Consider the following 17,558-nt stretch of genomic DNA (forward strand, 5'->3'; position numbering starts at 1 on the left):
CACACACACGCTTCTAACTTAAGTTTGCTTCATCTTGTATTCAGGGTGTCTTCACAAGTGTGCAGAATGGGATGTGTGATTTGAGGGGAGGCACCATGCCAGATTAAAAATAGCTCCCTCTTAAACAGGTGCAAAGGTGCTTGAGATGCCGCTGTTAGAATTCCGCCTCTTCCGAGGCAGCCCCAGCGCCACACCGGTTTTGACTGTGTGCCTGCCCTTGAGCGGGTCATCTTCTTCCTGAGTGGGGGGGCTCCGGCCCAGCCTCAGAGTGCTGATGGGGGGAGGGGGGCTCACCGCAGGGCCTGGCGCAGCAGAGGCCGAGTGAGTAAATGTCGCCAGCAATGGGGTTGAGCGTCACTGTCTTCTATTTTTTTTTAAAGGCAGACACCCCTGGCAGTGCAAGGGATGACCTTGGTGTGAATGAATTGATCAGGTTTTCCTCTATGACAGGAAGGGCTGAAGGGCAGGAAGAGCGGCTGGGAGGGGAGAGGATGCAGGGGGATGTTGGTGCCAGGAGGGAGACCTGGGGCTGAAGCCGCGCGAGCAGCCCCCTTCCCTGCAGATGACCGATGCCGCTTTCTCCGCCCCCCCCTCCCCCCCAGGCTGGCCTGCCGCTTCTGCTGCTATGATGCCCGGGCAGATTCCCGACCCTTCCGTGACCGCGGGCTCTCTGCCAGGGCTCGGCCCCCTGACTGGACTGCCCGGCTCGGCTCTGACCGTGGAGGAGCTGAAATACGCCGACATCCGCAACATCGGGGCCATGATCGCGCCCTTGCACTTCCTGGAGGTGAAACTGGGCAAGAGGCCCCAACCTGTGAAAAGTGAGGTGAGCCCAGGCGGGGGAAGGGGTGCAGGGGAGAGCCCTGGGGCTGGCCCTGAGCGTGTCCCGTGACCTTAGCCTCGCTGCTCCTCAAAGTGGTGCCGGGACCAGTGGCATGTGGGCCTCCCTGGGGCTTGGCAGAAATGAAGACTCTCAGGCCCCACCCAGATCTGCTGAACCCGAATCTGCATTTTAACGACATTAGGACGTTCTAAGTTTGAGAGGCCCTGGGCTGGGGCAGGAGGTTCGGCTGCCTCTGGTTCTTTAAAGGGAGGAGAAAGAGTGGGGATGATGATAATGGCAATGTATAACGGCGTCCTGGCAGCCAGGGAGTTGATGGAAATATGCACCTGTTTTGAAGAATGGACCAGGGCACGCCAGTGTTGTGTTATCTTTAAAAATTGTTATCCTTGGTCATGCCGTTCCGCCGCCCCTCTTGGCCCTTGGAAGAAGGGTGGTACGGCCTCCCGAGCAGCTGCCCAAGCTGGACAGGCCTCAGTCAGCCTGCGCTGACAGTCTGCGACCGGGTTTATGGAAGACCCACGCACAGAACTCACTTCCTCGGGTCCCTTGCACCTGCTGTTCTCCTAAGCCTCAATTGCAGCTTTTCCCATGGGGCCTGGCGAGAGGCAGCTGTCCCCAGCAGGACCAGGTATCAGCGCGGTGCCCCCAGCCCCACAAGGCCCCCAGCAGGGCCATTGATCAGAGTCTGGAAGGGCAAAGGAGCCAGGGTGGCAGAGGGGAGGAGGCTGGAGGGCCAGGAAGGGGCGGAGCATGCGGTGCTGGTGCGGGGTGGCCCTCGGCCTGCAGGGAGCGTTCCCAGGCAAGGGTGGGCCTGGAGGGGGGCTCATCTGGCACCTGGAGGTCTGGAGGAGGGAAAGTAGAAAGGGGTTTGGGACCTGCAGGAGATATGCAACTGCCCCCCGTGTCCCTCCCCCACAGGACAGCGGGGGCTTGGCCGTGGGTGGTGCAGTGGCTGTTAGTGGGCTGGGGCTAGAACTTAGGTGTGTTTTGCTTGGCCTGCGCGGTGTTTTAAAATAAACGTGAGCCGACATTTTGCTTGACATTTTCATTGTAAAGGATGGGAGTCTGGTCACACGGCTATCGCTGTTTCCTCGCTCCAGCTGGCCGCCGGCCCCGGCATTTCCTTCTTCCGCTCTGGGCTCTGTTTTGGTGACTGCCAGCTGCCCGCATTCGGCTCCACCAGCTGGTAGCCCTTGCACTGGAGACACCTGGATTAGGTGCGCTACCATGGACACCTGCTGAAGACTGGCGTTGCAGAGGAGAGGTGCCGCGGCTGCGCGCCTCCGAATGGGCCCTGTAACGGTCATGTGGCCGACGGCACGTCCTGCCCTGGCTGATGGCACGTCCCGGCCTCGCTCACCTTCTGCTTTCCTTGGGGAGGCACCTGTCTTTCGGCGCTCTGCTAGCCCTGCCTTCCTGGACCCCTGACTTGACATCGGTCTCCGGGCCATGGCTCGGTATGGCTGCCCTGGAAGGCCAGTAGCTGAGCTATGCCTGGGATTGGTGCAGAGCCAAGGGCAAGGACTGGCCCAGCTGGGATTGGCCTCAGGGCTGAGTGCACAAAAAAGCACGGGAAAAGTTTTCTTTTTCTTTCTTTCTTTTTTTTTTTTTTTTTTTTTGGAAAAAGCCTTTCTTGGGGTTGGGTATTTTTACATTTCACAGCCAGCCCCAAATTGGTGACATGTGCCCTGTACCTAACGGTGACGCGCTGTCCTCAGCAGGCTCCCACAGACATGCACCAGCCAGGCCGTGAAAATAACACGCCGTTTTTAGGGTGGATTTGCATGTCCTCTCGTCGCTCGCTGTCAGCTCGCAGCACTGCGGGGGTGCACGGGCAGATGGAGCCCAGAGCTCCAGCTCTGCGCTGAGAGCCGACCTCCAAATGCTTCTAGACGCTGCCAGGTCAGATCCAGGAGGGGTGGGGATGGGGCGGGGGGCGGTGAGTTCATTCTCGGAGCAACAAAACCAAGGGGCTTCGGGAAACAGACCTGCAGCCGAGGAGCCTGTGTTTCGCAGATCTGTTCCCGTGGGCACTTTGGACAGGAAATAGTCTCCTGAGTAACAATCAGATAGCTGCCCACGTCTATTAAACACTGCCTATGGACCTGGCCCTGGAGCTCCTTACCCACTCCTGGTAACCAGGTTATTCCGTGGTAGGTCAGTCACTTGGCTCGAGCTGCTGGGAAGGGCGGCACCAGTGTCTGGATGGTGGTGGTGGTGGTGGTGGTGGTGGTGGTGCTGAGCTACGCAGCAGGCACAGAGCTGGGCATAGGCCATGCCCCCTGCTTGTCTCACACAGGAGCCCTAGGAAGCCATTATTCCCGTTGTCCAGGTCCTCACATTACGGCCAAGGGAGTCCCAGGTCACCAGATGGGAAATGAGCCACAGCTCTAAGCTGATGCCTCCCGTGCTGTCTGTCCATCCCTCCCCAGCTTCTCAGCAGGGTTCCACGGGGCTGGGGAAGTGGATTGAACCGGGCTATGTGGTCATTTCCATGACACGGCCCAGGTCAGCACTGAGCTGGACAGTTCTGCTGGCCCCGGAGGGTGCGTGGGCCCAGCCGCTGGAGCTTGGCTCTGCAGAGGCCGGCGGTCTCCTGGGCCATGTCCAAATGCACCAGGCAGATCGGTAAAAGAAAAGTGGAAGAATCAAGTGCAACAGCAGGTTTTATGGATTACAGAGTGCTTTGTGCTGATGTTATTATTATCCAGTTAACAGATCCTGTGCTAGTGCCAGCTGTGTGCCTGCAGACCATTCGTTTCACTGATAATTGTTAAGCACCTACTGTGTGCCAGGCACTGTGGTGGAAATGAGCTGTGAACCAAGTAGCCCAGGTCCCCGTTCTCTCGGGAGCTGTATATTATAGTGAGGGCATCCCCAAAATAAGCCAATTCGTGTACAATACAAGGTCGCGTAGTGGTCTGTATTAGAAATGAAGCAATGTGTAGCCAGCGCCACGGCTCACTAGGCCAATCCTCCGCCTGCGGCGCTGCCACACCAGGTTCAAGTCCCGGTCAGGGTGCTGGATTCTGTCCCAGTTGCCCCTCTTCCAGGCCAGCTCTCTGCTGTGGCCCGGGAGTGCAGTGGAGGATGGTCCAAGTGCTTGGGTCCTGCACCCGCATGGGAGACCAGGAGAAGCACCTGGCTCCTGGCTTCAGATCAGCGCGGTGCACCGGCCGCAGTGTGCCGGCCTCAGTGGCCATTGGAGGGTGAACCAACGGTAAAGGAAGACCTTTCTCTGTCTCTCTCACTGTCCACTCTGCCTGTCCAAAAAAAAAAAAAAAAAAAAAAAAGAAAGAAAGAAAGAAAGAAAGAAAGAAAAAGAAAGAAAGAAAAAGAAATGAAGCAATGTCCACCAATGCATGGACAGTGGCGGGACTGCTCATTCTCTGGGTTTGGGATTTTTAGAGCCTTGCTGTCCCCTTTCCCTCCCCTGCACCAGCCAGGCCCCGATGGCCTGAAGTTTTCTCCTTTCCAAGTCTTCTGAGCTGTGACTGTGGCAGCAGCTAGTGGCCACACCCTGCCTCGAGGCCTGGAATGTGCAGTTGGGAGAGGCAGGAGGCAGAGGCTGAAACCTGCCCCATGGGACCCCTCCCCCACCCTGGGCTACTCTGCAGCGTCCTGGAGGGCTCTCCACAGGTCAAGGGCTGCCTGGGCCGGCCGCCCTTCTAGGAGACAGGTCGCCAACTGTCATTCCAGGCGCGGGAGTCAGCCGCCAGATGAATCCTGTTTGGCCGTCAGCAGTGTGGTTTTCTTTTTCTTCCTTCTTCTTTTCTTTAATTGAATGAACTGCTATATTTAAAAGCCTGGTTTCTTTTTAAAAAATGAGGCCCACGCCCTCCTACGCAAGGAGAGACGGGAGGTGAGCAGCGCACGCTGCAGGCGGGCGTCAGCATGACGTTCCTTCTCCTCAGGCCCCACTACTCCCTACTGCCTCACCCTCAGCCCCTTCCTGCTGTCTGCGTCACAGTCTGTGAGTCTGTGTCCCGTAGTGTAGGTCCCAAGGGCAGATGCATTTCTCCGTGTTCGGTGTCTCGTGCTTGTGGCTTTGAACACGGTTAGCCGTGCCACTTGGCAAGTGGAGTTCTGTCTCCCAGGTCTTACCTCCAGGCGTTGTTCACGGGTTCTTTCATTTCTGACTGTAAGCAACTTCAGGCAGACAAGACAAGAGCACAGTGAACATCAGACCAGCTGTTCCTAAACTTGACTGATCAGGAAAACAGCTCGAGAAGCTTCCTAAAGGTACCACCTTCCAGCCCCCGCCCCACAGCCCAGGCCCTGGAATCAGCCTCTCTGAGGGTGGGGGCCAGGGTGTCTGTGCATTCGGTGGGCTTGGAGATGCCTCAGATGCATTTGGGAACAAGACAGCTGTCAGGACTTCTCCTGGGGCCCTCTGACCCCTGTCAGGAGAAATCCTGTGGCTTCCCCCCCAGGGACGGGGTGCGCAATCCCCCCAGGGACCACCCTCGCCACTTGGTCCTGCCCGTGTTCCACCTGCTGAGTGGATGCGTGTCCCTGTCATTTTCAGAGCAGGAGAGGTGACAGCTGGTTGTCAGTTTCGCAGTGGGTCTTTCCCAGCCACTCCAGGGCCCCTGTAGAACGTTCCGAGAATGGCCCTCTTTGGATGAAACGTGGCTTGAACTCCGTGGACCACACAGTGGCCTGGAAAGTGCATTCTTTCTTAGCCACAGGTGTTCTTCCTGGAGTCATTTGTTCATGAAAGAAACCAATGTAACTGTTACATAAAAAGTTGCCCCAAACCAGCTGATGTGCCTGGACAATTTTGGCCTAAGGATACCTGTTGTTTTGCTTTTGTTTTTCGATTTATCTGAGGGGCAGAGGAACAGAGAGAAAGGGAAACAGGAAAGGAGAGGCCCCTTCTGGTGTTGGTTCCCTCTCCAAATTCCCGCAACAGCCAGGACCCGACCGCGTCACAGCTGGGCTGAGGATCAATCCAGGTGCCCGTGTGGTGGCAGGAATCCAATGAGTCGAGCCACCGCTGCTGCCCGCAGAGGACCCGTGAGCAGGAGGCTGGAGTTGGGAGCCCAGGCTGGGACTGAACCCCTGCCCTCACTGTGATGCAGGGTGTGAGCGTCTTAACGTGCTGTGTCCGGGGCCGGCCCCCGTGCTTGGGTCGTTGTGCTCTGAAATGGAAAGGCAGCTCGCTGACATTTTTTAGCAGGCCTTGCATAATGGGTTTTTAATTTGTGGCTGTTTGGAACGGAGCTGGCTTTCTTCCCCCTGACTCAGATGCTTTTTTCGTCTCAAACTTGTTTGGCGGAGACATCCAATCTGCTCTTTCTTGGAACAAAATCTCCCAACTCATCTTTGAAATCCTGAGTTTCCACTTTAGTTCTCTCACTTGGTTAGCACAGCTTTTAAAAGCTGGTAGCATTTCGTTTTTTAAAAGATTGTTTGTTTGTTTGAAAGAATGACAGAGAGGGAGAGGGGAGAGAGAGAGAGAGATCCATCTTCTATCAGCTGGTTCACTCTCCAGATATTTGCAACAGCCAGGACTGTGCCCAGGCCAAAGTCAGCAGCCAGGAATTCCATCTGGGCCCCCACATGAGTAGCAGGGACTCATCGGCTGCCTCCCACGATGCATCCATCAGCAGGAAGCTGGCTTGGAAGTGGAGTAGCTGAGCCTGGATCATCCGACACTTGGAGATGGGATGTGGGCTCTGCTGCACCACAATGCCTCTCTGCCCCCTCCCCACACCTCACCCCACCCCCTTTTTTAAACAAATAAATTTGAGGCATAATGAGGGGTCATTGAGGCCGCTGGGTTTGTGTTTAACATTTGTGGAGTCGTCTTTGATACCGTGCCCTGGGCGTTCACAGTTCTAAAGCTTTCATTTAAAATCCTAGATCAGTTACACCCTCTGCTGGCCTCGCATGGGGTTCCATGGAGGGGGGGTGGTGGGGATGTGACTGGTTCTGTATATTTTTACTTATTTATATTTGCTTATTTGAGAGGCAGAGGGAGAGAGAGAAAGAGAGAAAGAGAGAGAGAGAAAGCTCCCCAGAGGCCTGCCGCGTCTCAGGGGGACTAAGGCTGGGAGCCAGGCGCTCAGCCCAGGTCTCCCACCCGGGTGGTAGGACTTGCATCATCACTGCCGCCTCCGGTAAGAAGCTTGAGTCAGGAGCCAGAGCTGGGATTTCACCTGGGCTCACAGATGTGGGGCACGGGCAGCTCCACCCCTGGGCTGAGCAAGGCCTGCTCCGGTGGGTCCGTCATGGTCTTGGCAGGTCAGACTCCTCTGCCAAGCTCAGGGAGCTCGTGGCTTGCTCTCCGATGCCCCATTTTAAATGGGGCTCTAATCGTCGCTGCCTCTTCGAGTTGCTCTGACAATTAAATGAGTGAATGCAGGTGACACTTTCGCGTGACGCCTGGCGCTTAACAAAACACACAAATGCAAGATACGATTCCAAATACGTTGATGAGGTGAGTTGGTTTGTGTCATTGATTCAAACACTTGTTCCTTGGGCTTTCATTTCCTGGAGGGCCCTTTGCCCTTGGACTTGGTAGGTACCTGAGTGTTTGCAGGTGCTGTGGTGTCTTGGGAGCCGAGGAGGGCTGTTGCTGGGGCCTGGGCAGAGCTCTGGGCTTGGGTTCAAGCTTCTGGGGTCAGAGTCTGGCTGTGTCCCTTATTCCCAGTAGGGACCTCGGGCAAGCCAGCTGGTCCTTCGTCTTTGGGCGAGGAAACCAAGTTTGTGGTGTTTTACTGCAAGGCTGAGTGAGATGCCCTTACTCCAGGGCGCCGTCTCTGTGCACTGCCTGTGTGAGGCCTGAGTCCATGCATGGTGGATCAGCCCCCCTGAGCACACTGGCCCTGTCCACATGTTGGGCCCGTGGCCTGGGTCTCAGAGAAGCAAGCAGACCTTCTTGTTTGGATGCAGCCAGGCTTTCTGTTATCATCGCAAGCTGTGAGTGGGACGGCTCTTCTACCTTCTGTTTTCCCTGGGCTGCCTCGTGTGACCCCTTATCTTGTCTCCTGTGTGTTACGGTCATTGCCGAAACCCAGCAACCAGCAGTGTTTCGGCAGCCCTATGAGGTGGCCTCTCTGGTCAGGACTCATCGTCTTACTCTTCTGGTGTCCCCAGACCCTGTGGCAGTGTGGGCTCAGTGGGGAAACTGAGTCCTCTCTTGGGTGAGGCTCATCTGGCTGGACGACTGTGGAGCCATTCAGTGCCCTGTGCCCTCTGCTGTGTCCAAACGCACCAGGCGATACGGCCTGGGGTTGGAGCCTGAGACCTAGCGGGACACTGGGACGGCGGCAGGCCGGTGAGGAGGTGCTGGAGCGAGGGCCGGGGCCTCTTCTGGGTGCAGCCACCCCAGAAGGCTGGATGTGGAGCTCTCGGCCTGTGCTCTGCCGGATGGCTGCAGGGCCTCACGCTGCCCAGCCCAGAACAGGTGCGTGCTCAGGGTGGCTGACTCCCCCCGGCCTCTGCCCCCAACGCCTGGTCCTCTGACCCCCAGTGAAAGCCCTTGGCTCTTTGGAAGCCAAGTACCAAAGCCCGACGCCGTGCTGGTGTAGTCACTAGGCGTGGAGCTTGCGCTTCCTCCCTTGGACGAAGGTCGTGTGGACATGGGTAGCTGGAGGAGTTTTACTTCCGTGGAAAATTCACACTGGTCAGCAAGAAGGGAGAAGGAAGTTGAAGCGTTGTCCCTCCGATGTGAGCTCACAGGGTGAAAGCCAAAGCATGTTTCAGATGTAAGACCCTCAGGTCCCAGGGACTCCACGAACATGCTGGAGGCCGCGAGCTGCCCGGCAGGGGGCGGAGGGGTGCCCCAAACGGGAGTCCCCAGGTCCTGGTCACTGTGGAAGGGGGCTCCGTCTCGAGATGCTGCTGCAGTGAGGTGAGTGACCGACAGAGGCCGGAAGCACGGCCGTGCACCAGCGCTGCCCTGGCCGGAGAGCTGGGGAGGAGGCTGAGCAGCGGACGAGGTCCGAGAACCTGAGCGTAGAGGGCAGATGAGGAGTAGAAAGTAAACTGAGGGCGAGCGGTCAGCCTGGTGATTTAGGATGCCCACAGCCCACAGCCCACACCTGTTTTGGTTCCCAGCTCTGGCTCCTGACGCCAGCCTCCTGCTGACGCGGCAGGTGATGGCTTAAGTCATTGGGTGCCAGCCATCCCCGTGGGAGACCTGGATTGATATCCTGGTTGGCTTCAGCTGAGGTCATTGTGGGAGTCAGTGAGGCATCTGGGGAGTGAGCCACTGGGTGCAAGCTCGCTCTCGCTCTCTCTCTCTCCCTCTCTCTCCTCTTCCCCCAAATAAATAAACGAATATTAGGGAAAAAGGAGCCAGTCATACAGGACCCGGTGTTGTGTGATTCCTTGGGTATGAAATGTCCAAAACAGGCAAACCTACAGAGAGGCAGCGAGTAGGAGGGGTCCCCTGGTTGCCTAGGGAGATGGGTGGGATGGGGAGTGACAGCTGAGGGGTGGGAAGATTCCTTTGGCAGTGACGTTCTAAAATTGATTGTGGTTGTGGTTGTACAAGTGTGCATATAAGCGGAGCTGGACACTTTAGGGGGTGAACTGCACGGTACAGGTGGATTTGATCTCAACAGAGCTGTTACAAAAATAGGAAAGAATAATTCCTGGCTCCCAGGAGGATGGGAGGATTAAAAGGGATAAGGCATGCAAATCCCCCAGCGGTGCTCCAGAATCGGCAGCCGTGGTTATTAAAACCCTCTTTTAGGCCCGCAGCAGTGAGGGAGCCCTGGGCTGTGAGGGGCGATTTTCTTCCCCTTGCTTTTTGGCTCCTAATGGTGTCCAGAAGCAAAGAGACGAGTCGGACAGGATTTTGTATACAACTGGAGGAAATGCGGGGTACAATGGTGATGTTAGAAATTATTTTTCCTTTTTGATTTGAAAGTCAGAGAAACAGAGGGCCTCCATCTGCTTTGCAAATACCCACAACAGGGCTGGTGCCGGGGACTCAATCCAGGGCTCCCACATGGGTGGCAGGGCCCCAAGTCCCTGAGCCATCATCTGCTGCCTCCCAGGGTGTGCATGAGCAGGAAGGCAGGGGTCAGGAGCAGAGCTGGGACCTGAAGCCGAGCACTCCGATGTGGGATGTCAGTGTCCCGAGTGGTGTTTTAATTGCTCGCTACGTGAAAGGCCGGCCTGTCCCCAAGACAGTGGTTTGTGGCTGGCGCCACAGCTGACTTGGCTAATCCTCTGCCTGCGGCGCTGGCACACCGGGTTCTAGTCCTGGTTGGGGCTCTGGATTCTGTCCCGGTTGCCCCTCTTCCAGGCCAGCTCTCTGCTGTAGCCCGGGAGTGCAGTGGAGGATGGCCCAGGTCCTTGGGCCCTGCACCCACATGGGAGACCAGAAGGAAGCACCTGGCTCCTGGCTTCGGATCAGTGCAGCGCACCGGCCGTAGCGGCCATTTTGGTGGTGAACCAACAGAAAAGGAAGACCTTTCTCTCTGTCTCTCTCTGTCACTGTCTAACTCTGCCTGTTAAAAAATAAAAATAAAAAATAAAAAGACAGTGGTTTGTAACTCCAGCTACTCATTAGAATCCTCTAGAGGGCCTTGCGATTCGGGGGGTGTGGGTGGGGCTGGCAGGGGGGCCCAGCCTGCAGCCAGTGGTTGAATCCCCCGGTGCAGCAGACCCCTGCCCTGCTGTTTGAAGGAGTGTGGACATCTGTGTTCAGGACAGGCGGCCTCCCCCGCAGTTCTCCTCACGCCTTGCGCTATCTCCCGTGATCTGTTTCCACAGCCTGGGAGGCTGGTGTCCTCAGTCCCTTCTCCTTGTTAAGGAAGTGAGGCCCAGGGGGTTTACGTCACTTGCCAGGGTCTCATGCCCAAAGCAGAGTTGTATCTATTCCATTAGAAAAAAAAACAAGCAGATCCACCCGCACACACACACGCACACACGTCTGCCTGTGGTCTCCTCCAACACCTTGGAGAGCCCTGCCAAGGTGACAGCTGGTGCAGGTCCATCTGTTTCGCCTGGGCCTCCGAACAAGGCTCTTCCTGCTCCTTCTCTTTCACTGCTGAGCGTCCTGGGAGCCCAAGGCGAGCTGGCACCGTTATCATCCATCTTCCCCACCCCCCGACCTGTCTGCCACTTGTACCTGTCCAGGTGTGCCAGGAAAACCAGAGACAGGGATGGTGCGGCTGCAGGGGCTGTGGGAGACCCGCAGTCGTCCCTCGTCACCTCTCCCTGCAAGGCTCCCGTTCTCCTTGAATGGCTGTCACAGGTGTGTGATGTAGTGGTAAGTCCTGAGGTATACTTCTGCCCCCAGCTGGGTAGTCGTTTGTGGGAACCTTTGAACAAGAGGCTTTTTGCTGCTGCAACGAATCTGGAATCCATGTGTTTGTAACGTAGCCTCTAAAGTGGGGTGAGCAGGGCTGCCCGGCCAGCACCTGAGGGCTGGGGCAGTGTAGACGCTGCAGAAACAGCTGCTCTGGAAGGCAGGGCCTAGAAACGGGAGACGCAGTCAGTCCCTCCAGCTGCGGCTGGCAAAGATCCTCTCTGACAATGGCTACAAACATCTAAGAACCACGTTTTCCCCTCAAACCCAGCTCAGGCCGCGCGTATGGACCCACCTGCCATAGGGGCCTCTCCGATGCTCCTGCTACCTGCATTTTGCATTTATGTAAGGCAGGGGTTGCTCTCTGAGTCAGCACGCAGCTTAGCAGCTCCAACCAGCTCTTTCTGTGTCTTGGCATTGCCCTATCCAGGCCCTGAGGGGCTTCCCAATTAATTAAGCCGCCCTGCTTGTCAGGAGGAGGCTCCTTTATTGTTCTGGAAGGGAGGATCAGATAAGCTGCTCTGATGCCAGAGCGGGAGGGAGGTCCGTGTGCTGTCCAGAGATCCCGGGTGTTTTGGTTTAAGAGCTGGGGAGTCTCTCCTGTGCCACCCAGGCCAGGTCTGCCTGTGCGTGCACTCGTGGGAGTTTTATTTGCTGCTGCCCGATACCCTCGATGTCAAGGTTGCCCTTCTGCCAGGCGATCTGTGTCTTATCTGTGCATTGCACCGGAAAGAAATCGGCTGGAACGCGTGGTTCGGCCGCACGCCCTGCATGCAGATGACAAGGAGCTCCTTGCTGGGGCGTAATCACGGCAGGGACCTTGTGTTTCACCTTCGTGATGAAAGACAGACAGCTTGCAAAGGCTGTCCGGGGTGGGGCTTGAAATGCCCTTGCACTTGACCAGCGTGTGCCTTTGAGGACCGCGCTGCTCATAAGCATTCCAAGCAGTGGCCGCGTTTTCTTTTAATTGGAGGCAGAGTCATTTTTGTCTCCACTTCTTGACCCGGTGTAAACCGCTGTCAACTCTTGTAAATCACTGTCAACTCTTCCCAATTAACTCCCGGGGAAGAGGCGGGATTCCGGCCCCCACCCCCACCCCAGTGTATTCTACTTTCGAGCAGTCTTTCGGGGGTGGGGAGAGTCTTGTTGGGGGGGACAACAATTTCTTTCCTCTTCTCGTCTTTTGAAGCAGCTCTCAATAGGGCAAGCAGCTAGATTGTTTGGGTAGTGGGGAACCAAGGCCCACTAACCCATTAATAGGAAGCGTGTCCGAAACAGACGTATTCCAGCGCAAGCCATCACTCTGCACAGGAGGACTCGCTGGCAGTCGGCATCTCGTCCCCCAGTGCTGGGTTTTCTGCCTGTGCCACGGTGATTTTTCTCGTCTCCTGGCTCCTCGCCCGCATCTGTGGCAGCAGCCCTGGCTCTTTCCTGAGCGGGGCCCGCAGATGGGCGTCGCCCCGGCCCACTGCCCTCGCAGGCTTTGTTCCAAACACAGCACTGTCTTTTCTTAGCAGTGCTCATGGGGCCGTCCTTCCCTGCTTTTTGAGAGAAACGCCCTGCCCTGCCCTGGCCTGCTCATAGAAGGCAGCCCCTGGTCCCTGGCCTATTGTTTCACTTTTCTTTTTTAAAAAATATTTATTTATTTATTTGAAAGGCAGAGTTACAGAGAGGAGAGAGAGAGAGAGAGAGAAATCTTCCATTTGCTGGTTCAATCCCCAAATGGCCGCAATAGCAAGGGCTGGGCCAGATCGAAGCCAGGAGCCAGCAGCTTCCTCCAGGTCTCCCACATGGGTAGTGGGGTCCAGGCACTTGGGCCATCCTCCACTGCTTTCCCAGGTGCATTAGCAGGGAGATCGGAAGTGGAGCTGCTGGGACATGAACTGGCGCCCATGTGGGATGCTGGCATCACAGGCGGCAGCTTTACCTGTTGCGTCACAGCGCTGGCCGCTGCAGCCTATCCTGTTTGAGGGGTTCTCTTAACCCAGAAGAAGTTCTTCCTGTGGATGGAGGTGTTGAGAGGGCAGGGCTTCCTCTTGCTGGGACACAAAGGATCCACCGCGGCTCGGACGTCCAACAAGACTGCAGATTGTGGGGCTTTTGGCTCGTGCACAAATCTGGGGTGCCTGAGAGGTCCTACCACGCTATCTGGTGCAGGCACCTGGGCAGACTCACGCCCCTTTCCTGAACTTCAGGTCTCGGCCTGAGCACGCTGTGCACGTCTCGGGTCTTTGTAGTTTCTTGGATCCAGGCCCTGGGATGGAGTTTAGCATAGAGCCCTGCCCTTCCCCCACCGCGGCCTGCAGTTACGAGGGCACGTCCCCCCCGTGGGAGCTGAGGGGCTCTCCTGCCAGGTGCCCTGGCTGCCTCAGCTGCTCTGGGGTTGGCTGAGCTGCTTGATGTGTGGCCCCCGCCCAGTGTGGGGTTAGTTCACAGGGGTAGTCATTTGAGTATGTCCTGGGGTCTGCCGGGGTGGCGGAGAAAGGGAAACTGGCCTGTCAAGATTCCTGTGTTCTGTCCACATCACCAGCCATGCTAAGCTAAAATAAACCCTCAACGTGTTTGTCACATAATAACGCAAAGCAGAGAGTACTGACACCCAGGCCAGGCAGCCGGCTGGCAGGTGGATGTGTGGGTCTGAAGACGAAGGCGTCAGTGCAGAGGTGGGGGTTGAAGCCCCCAGCACAGGCAAGGACAGTGCACGGGCCATGTCGCTGGAGTGGGAAGAGGAGCAGGCCTGGAAGTCATGAGCTGGGGAGAAGGTCCCAGGCCAGGCTGCAGCACAGAGTTCAGAGCAGCCAATCAGGAGTGAGGGATGAGGCGTGGTCAGGCGGGGCCTGGAGCGTCCACCAGGCGGAAGCCTTGGGACCTGTCCCTAGGACCCTGACCCTGGCTGCTGTGTGAGCCCTGCTGCCAGCGCTTCCTCCTCTGGATGCAGTTCCTTATCTGTGAAATCCAGGGGCTGGCGCTAAGAGGCTGTAGCAGTAGAGACTTCCTAACAGGGACAGGGGCCGCACTTGCTCTGTCCCGCTCCCTCTCCCAGCCCCCCACCCCCACCCCACCCAGTGCTCAGGGCCGTCACAGCTGGAAGGGGCTTCTGGGACTTAGGCCAGCGAAGGTGTGCAAGGGGACGGAGTGGAGTCCCTGTCCCCCAGGCATGGCAGCCTCTGCTTCCTCACTTGTCAAACAGGGGCCCCCAAAGACCCACCTTGCAGAGGCGTCTGAAGGCTGTGGGAAGGGTGAGCCATGGTGCGGACGGGAGCTAAGCCCCAGGACGGCCGGGCCCAAGGTCACAGAGTAGGCAGCCAGGCTTCTGATGATCTGGGCTCGGTCGCGTGCCAGAGGCCATCATTTAGCCGCCCGCGGGTCGTTGCAGTCCGCAGATGGCTCGTGCTTGGCCCAGGCGGCCGGCATTCCTTTGAAAGTGAACTTCCTGGCCAAAAGGAGCAATTAGGAGATTTTACTTTAAGAACGCCTGCATTCAGCTTGCCATCCCCAGCCCTCATTGCGCCATCCCCAGCCCTCATTGCGCTGGGGCTAGTTGGGGGTGGGGTGGGGGTGGGGATGGGAGTGGGGGTCCCCTCCTGCCCTCCACTCTCACTGACAACGTGCAGTCACTCTCTCTCTCAGCCCCTGGTGGTGACCTGAGTTTGTAGCCCCAGCCCGAGACAAACCATTGTTGTTCTGTTCACGGGAGCCACCCACTATTTCTCAGCTGAGGCCCAAGCCCCAGGCCTTTTGAGTGAAGAGGCCTGACTTGAGACAGGCAGACAGGCGGGCAGTGAGCTCCCAGCAGCTCAGCCCTGGCTGGTGGGGAGGCCCCAGCCCCTCTGGGGTGTTGGACCAGGGCCCCTGGGCTCTGCTGGAGGGGAGGAGGCAGAGGAAGCTGTGGGCCCAGCCCTGCTTTCCCGGCCTGGCCCTACTCTCACCCTTGGGCTGCCCTGCTTTGTTTGTTGATGTGTGGAGGGGCAGGGACCACAGCCCCCAGGCTCGGAGCAGCCCTGTTTATGTGGGGGAATGTCTGGTATGTTTGGTATTTGGGTGTTTACTTCCCAGGATGCTCCCGGGTCCCTGGTGTTGAAATGTGGCTCCACCATGCATGAGGCGGGTTGGGGGCCTCTGGTGGGCCTGGCAGGTGGCTCTCGCCATTGACCAGGTTTGGAGGCTGCAGGCCTACTCAGCACCAGCTCTGCAAGCCTGGGGCTCTCCCCAGGTCACAGGCCAGCAGCGCCCCCAGCTGCCCCTCACCTGGGAAGGCAGGCAGGGGCGCCTGTCGGCAAACCTCCCGGCAGAGCTCAGTGCCTTTTGTGCACAGATGAGGGATGGGGGCCCGGAGTGGCCAGGTGACTTGTCCAGGGGCGCGCAGCCCAGCCAGGCCCTGAAGACTCCCTTCCCGAAGCCCACGCTGGCCACAGCCCCGGGCAGCTGCGTGGCCTGCACGTGGACCTGAGAAACATGGCGGGCGTGAGGGGCAGGCCGGGGAGAAGCCCGGGGAGCCCCTCCTCTAAACCGGGTAGCTTGCATGCTGCACAGTCAGGCGCTTCTTCTGTTTAGAAAGCCCCAGAAAGAAAAGAGTGAGAGGATCACTGCCCTTGAAGTTGGAAGCTTCTGCTCCTGCTTCATACTCCCATGCCCAGGTGGAGCTAAAGAGGCTGGGGGCTTTGTCACATGGGAGGGGGACACCCTCAGGCCACCTGGCCTTTGATGAGCCCTGGGCCTTGGGACCAAAAGACCTGGATTCGAACCCCAAGCAGTCAGCTTTGATTTTTTTCTTAAAGATTTTATTTTATTTGCTTGAAAGGCACAGAGACAGAGAGGTCTCTGTTCACTCCTCAAATGGCTGCAACAGCCAAAGCTGGCCCAGGCCAAAACCAGGATCTTAGACCTCCATCTGGGTCTCCCACATGGGTGGCAGGTCCCCAAGTACTTGGGTTGTCTTCTGCTGCCTTCCTAGGCACATTAACAGATTGGAAGTGGAGCCACCGGGCTTTGAAGCACTGCCCCTATGGGATGCCGGCCTTGCTTAACCCGCTGTGCCGCAACGCCGGCCCCAGTGTGGCAGTCTTTGTTCCGAACCTCCTTGTAAAAGTGGGGAGGATGCTAGAACCGGCCTTGATGCTTTCCTGAGAGCGGAGCTGGATTTAATTAGTCAGCTGGCTCACTGCGGAGTTCACTCTGCGCTCAGCTCTAGTGGCTGGGTGATGGTGGCGAAGGAGATGTTTCTATAAATAGGGGCTTAGCGTCCTCGGGGGGAGATTGACAGTGGCAGGCAAGTGCACACATGACCAAGGAGAGCAGCTAGAGAGAGGCTCTTTGGGGAAATAGGCAAGGCCATGCTAACATGGCGTGGGGGTGCTTTTGCGTTGGATTGGTTGGCCAAGGCTTGGACCGGACGTCCCAGCAGAGGCAAGGCCGAGGCCCAGAGGAGAACGTGGTGTTTGGAGGAAGAGGAGGGAGGCCTTGCTGTTGTAGTGGAGGGCAGAGGAAAACCGTGCAGTGAATGAGACGCAGAGGAGCTGACTTGGGCCAAGGGGAGTCCTTTGGAGCTGGCGCGGTCGTCCAGGGCAGAGGCAGCGGGGCTGGGGGCACGCTGGTGGGCGGCTCGGGGCTGTGCTCTGCAGGTGCGAGTGGACTGTGTGAGGGCAAGGGGTCAGGAGCACTCCCGGGTGTGATTTTGCAGACGGAGGTGGTGGTCACCGAAATGAGGCCACTCAGGGAGGAAGATGTGTTGGCTCAGGGCACACTTTCCTGTGCGCCGGGAATCACGTGGGAATCACGTGGGAATCGGGCACTTGCTGGCCCTGACCCAGCAGGCCTGGGACGGGGTTTATGCTCCTCACCAGAGCTCAGGTGGGGCCTAGGCTGCCGTCAGGGGCCCATGCTGAGGGTGAGGCACCTGCGCGCGCTCTGCTGCTTGACCCAGCTGGTGCTCCCTGAGCGCTAGCTAAGGGGACAGCCCTGGTCCCTGCAAGACTTTGTCTCTTTTTATGTATTTGTCAGTTACGGGGGGGGGGGGGGGGAGAAAGAGAGAGAAATCTTCCATCCACTAGTTCACTTTCCACATGGCTGCAATGACCAGGGCTGGGCTAGGTCGAAGCCAGGAGCCAGGAGCTTCTTCGGGGTCTCCCATGTGGATGCAGGGGCCCACGCACTTGGGCCATCTTTCGCTGCTTTCCCAGGCCATTAGCAGGTAGCTGGATCAGAAGTGGAGCAGTCAGGACACCAGCGTTGCAGGCGGTGGCTTGACCCTGCTGGCCACAGCGTTGCCGGCCCCAGCCTTGCCCCAGTGTTGTTACCGTCGCCGGCCACCTGTCAGCCCGGGGTGAGGCCAGCCCTGTGGGCGGGGCACAGAGAGCCCTGTGTGGGATCACCTCCTTTGTCCACCAGATTCATTCCTGTCCTACCTGCTTCTGCCTAGCTCAATGGACTGCATTACCCAGG

At 57.7% G+C, this 17,558-nt stretch overlaps 1 protein-coding gene across 4 annotated transcripts in view; it reads left to right on the forward strand.

Annotated features, from left to right (window-relative positions):
* JDP2 (Jun dimerization protein 2) overlaps window positions 1-17,558 on the forward strand; it is a 41,269-nt gene that overhangs the window by 8,683 nt on the left and 15,028 nt on the right. For all 4 annotated transcript variants that reach the window (XM_089322396.1, XM_051826215.3, XM_051826217.3 and 1 more), the window contains exon 2: window positions 603-826. In XM_089322396.1, the coding sequence (XP_089178522.1) occupies window positions 626-826 (201 nt within the window). In that variant the 5' untranslated portion in view covers window positions 603-625. The remainder of the gene's footprint in view (window positions 1-602; window positions 827-17,558) is intronic.

The sequence above is a fragment of the Oryctolagus cuniculus genome, chromosome 20, assembly GCF_051225735.1.
Source record: "Oryctolagus cuniculus isolate XC-2025 breed Fujian yellow rabbit chromosome 20, ASM5122573v1, whole genome shotgun sequence".
Classification (NCBI taxonomy): domain Eukaryota; kingdom Metazoa; phylum Chordata; class Mammalia; order Lagomorpha; family Leporidae; genus Oryctolagus; species Oryctolagus cuniculus.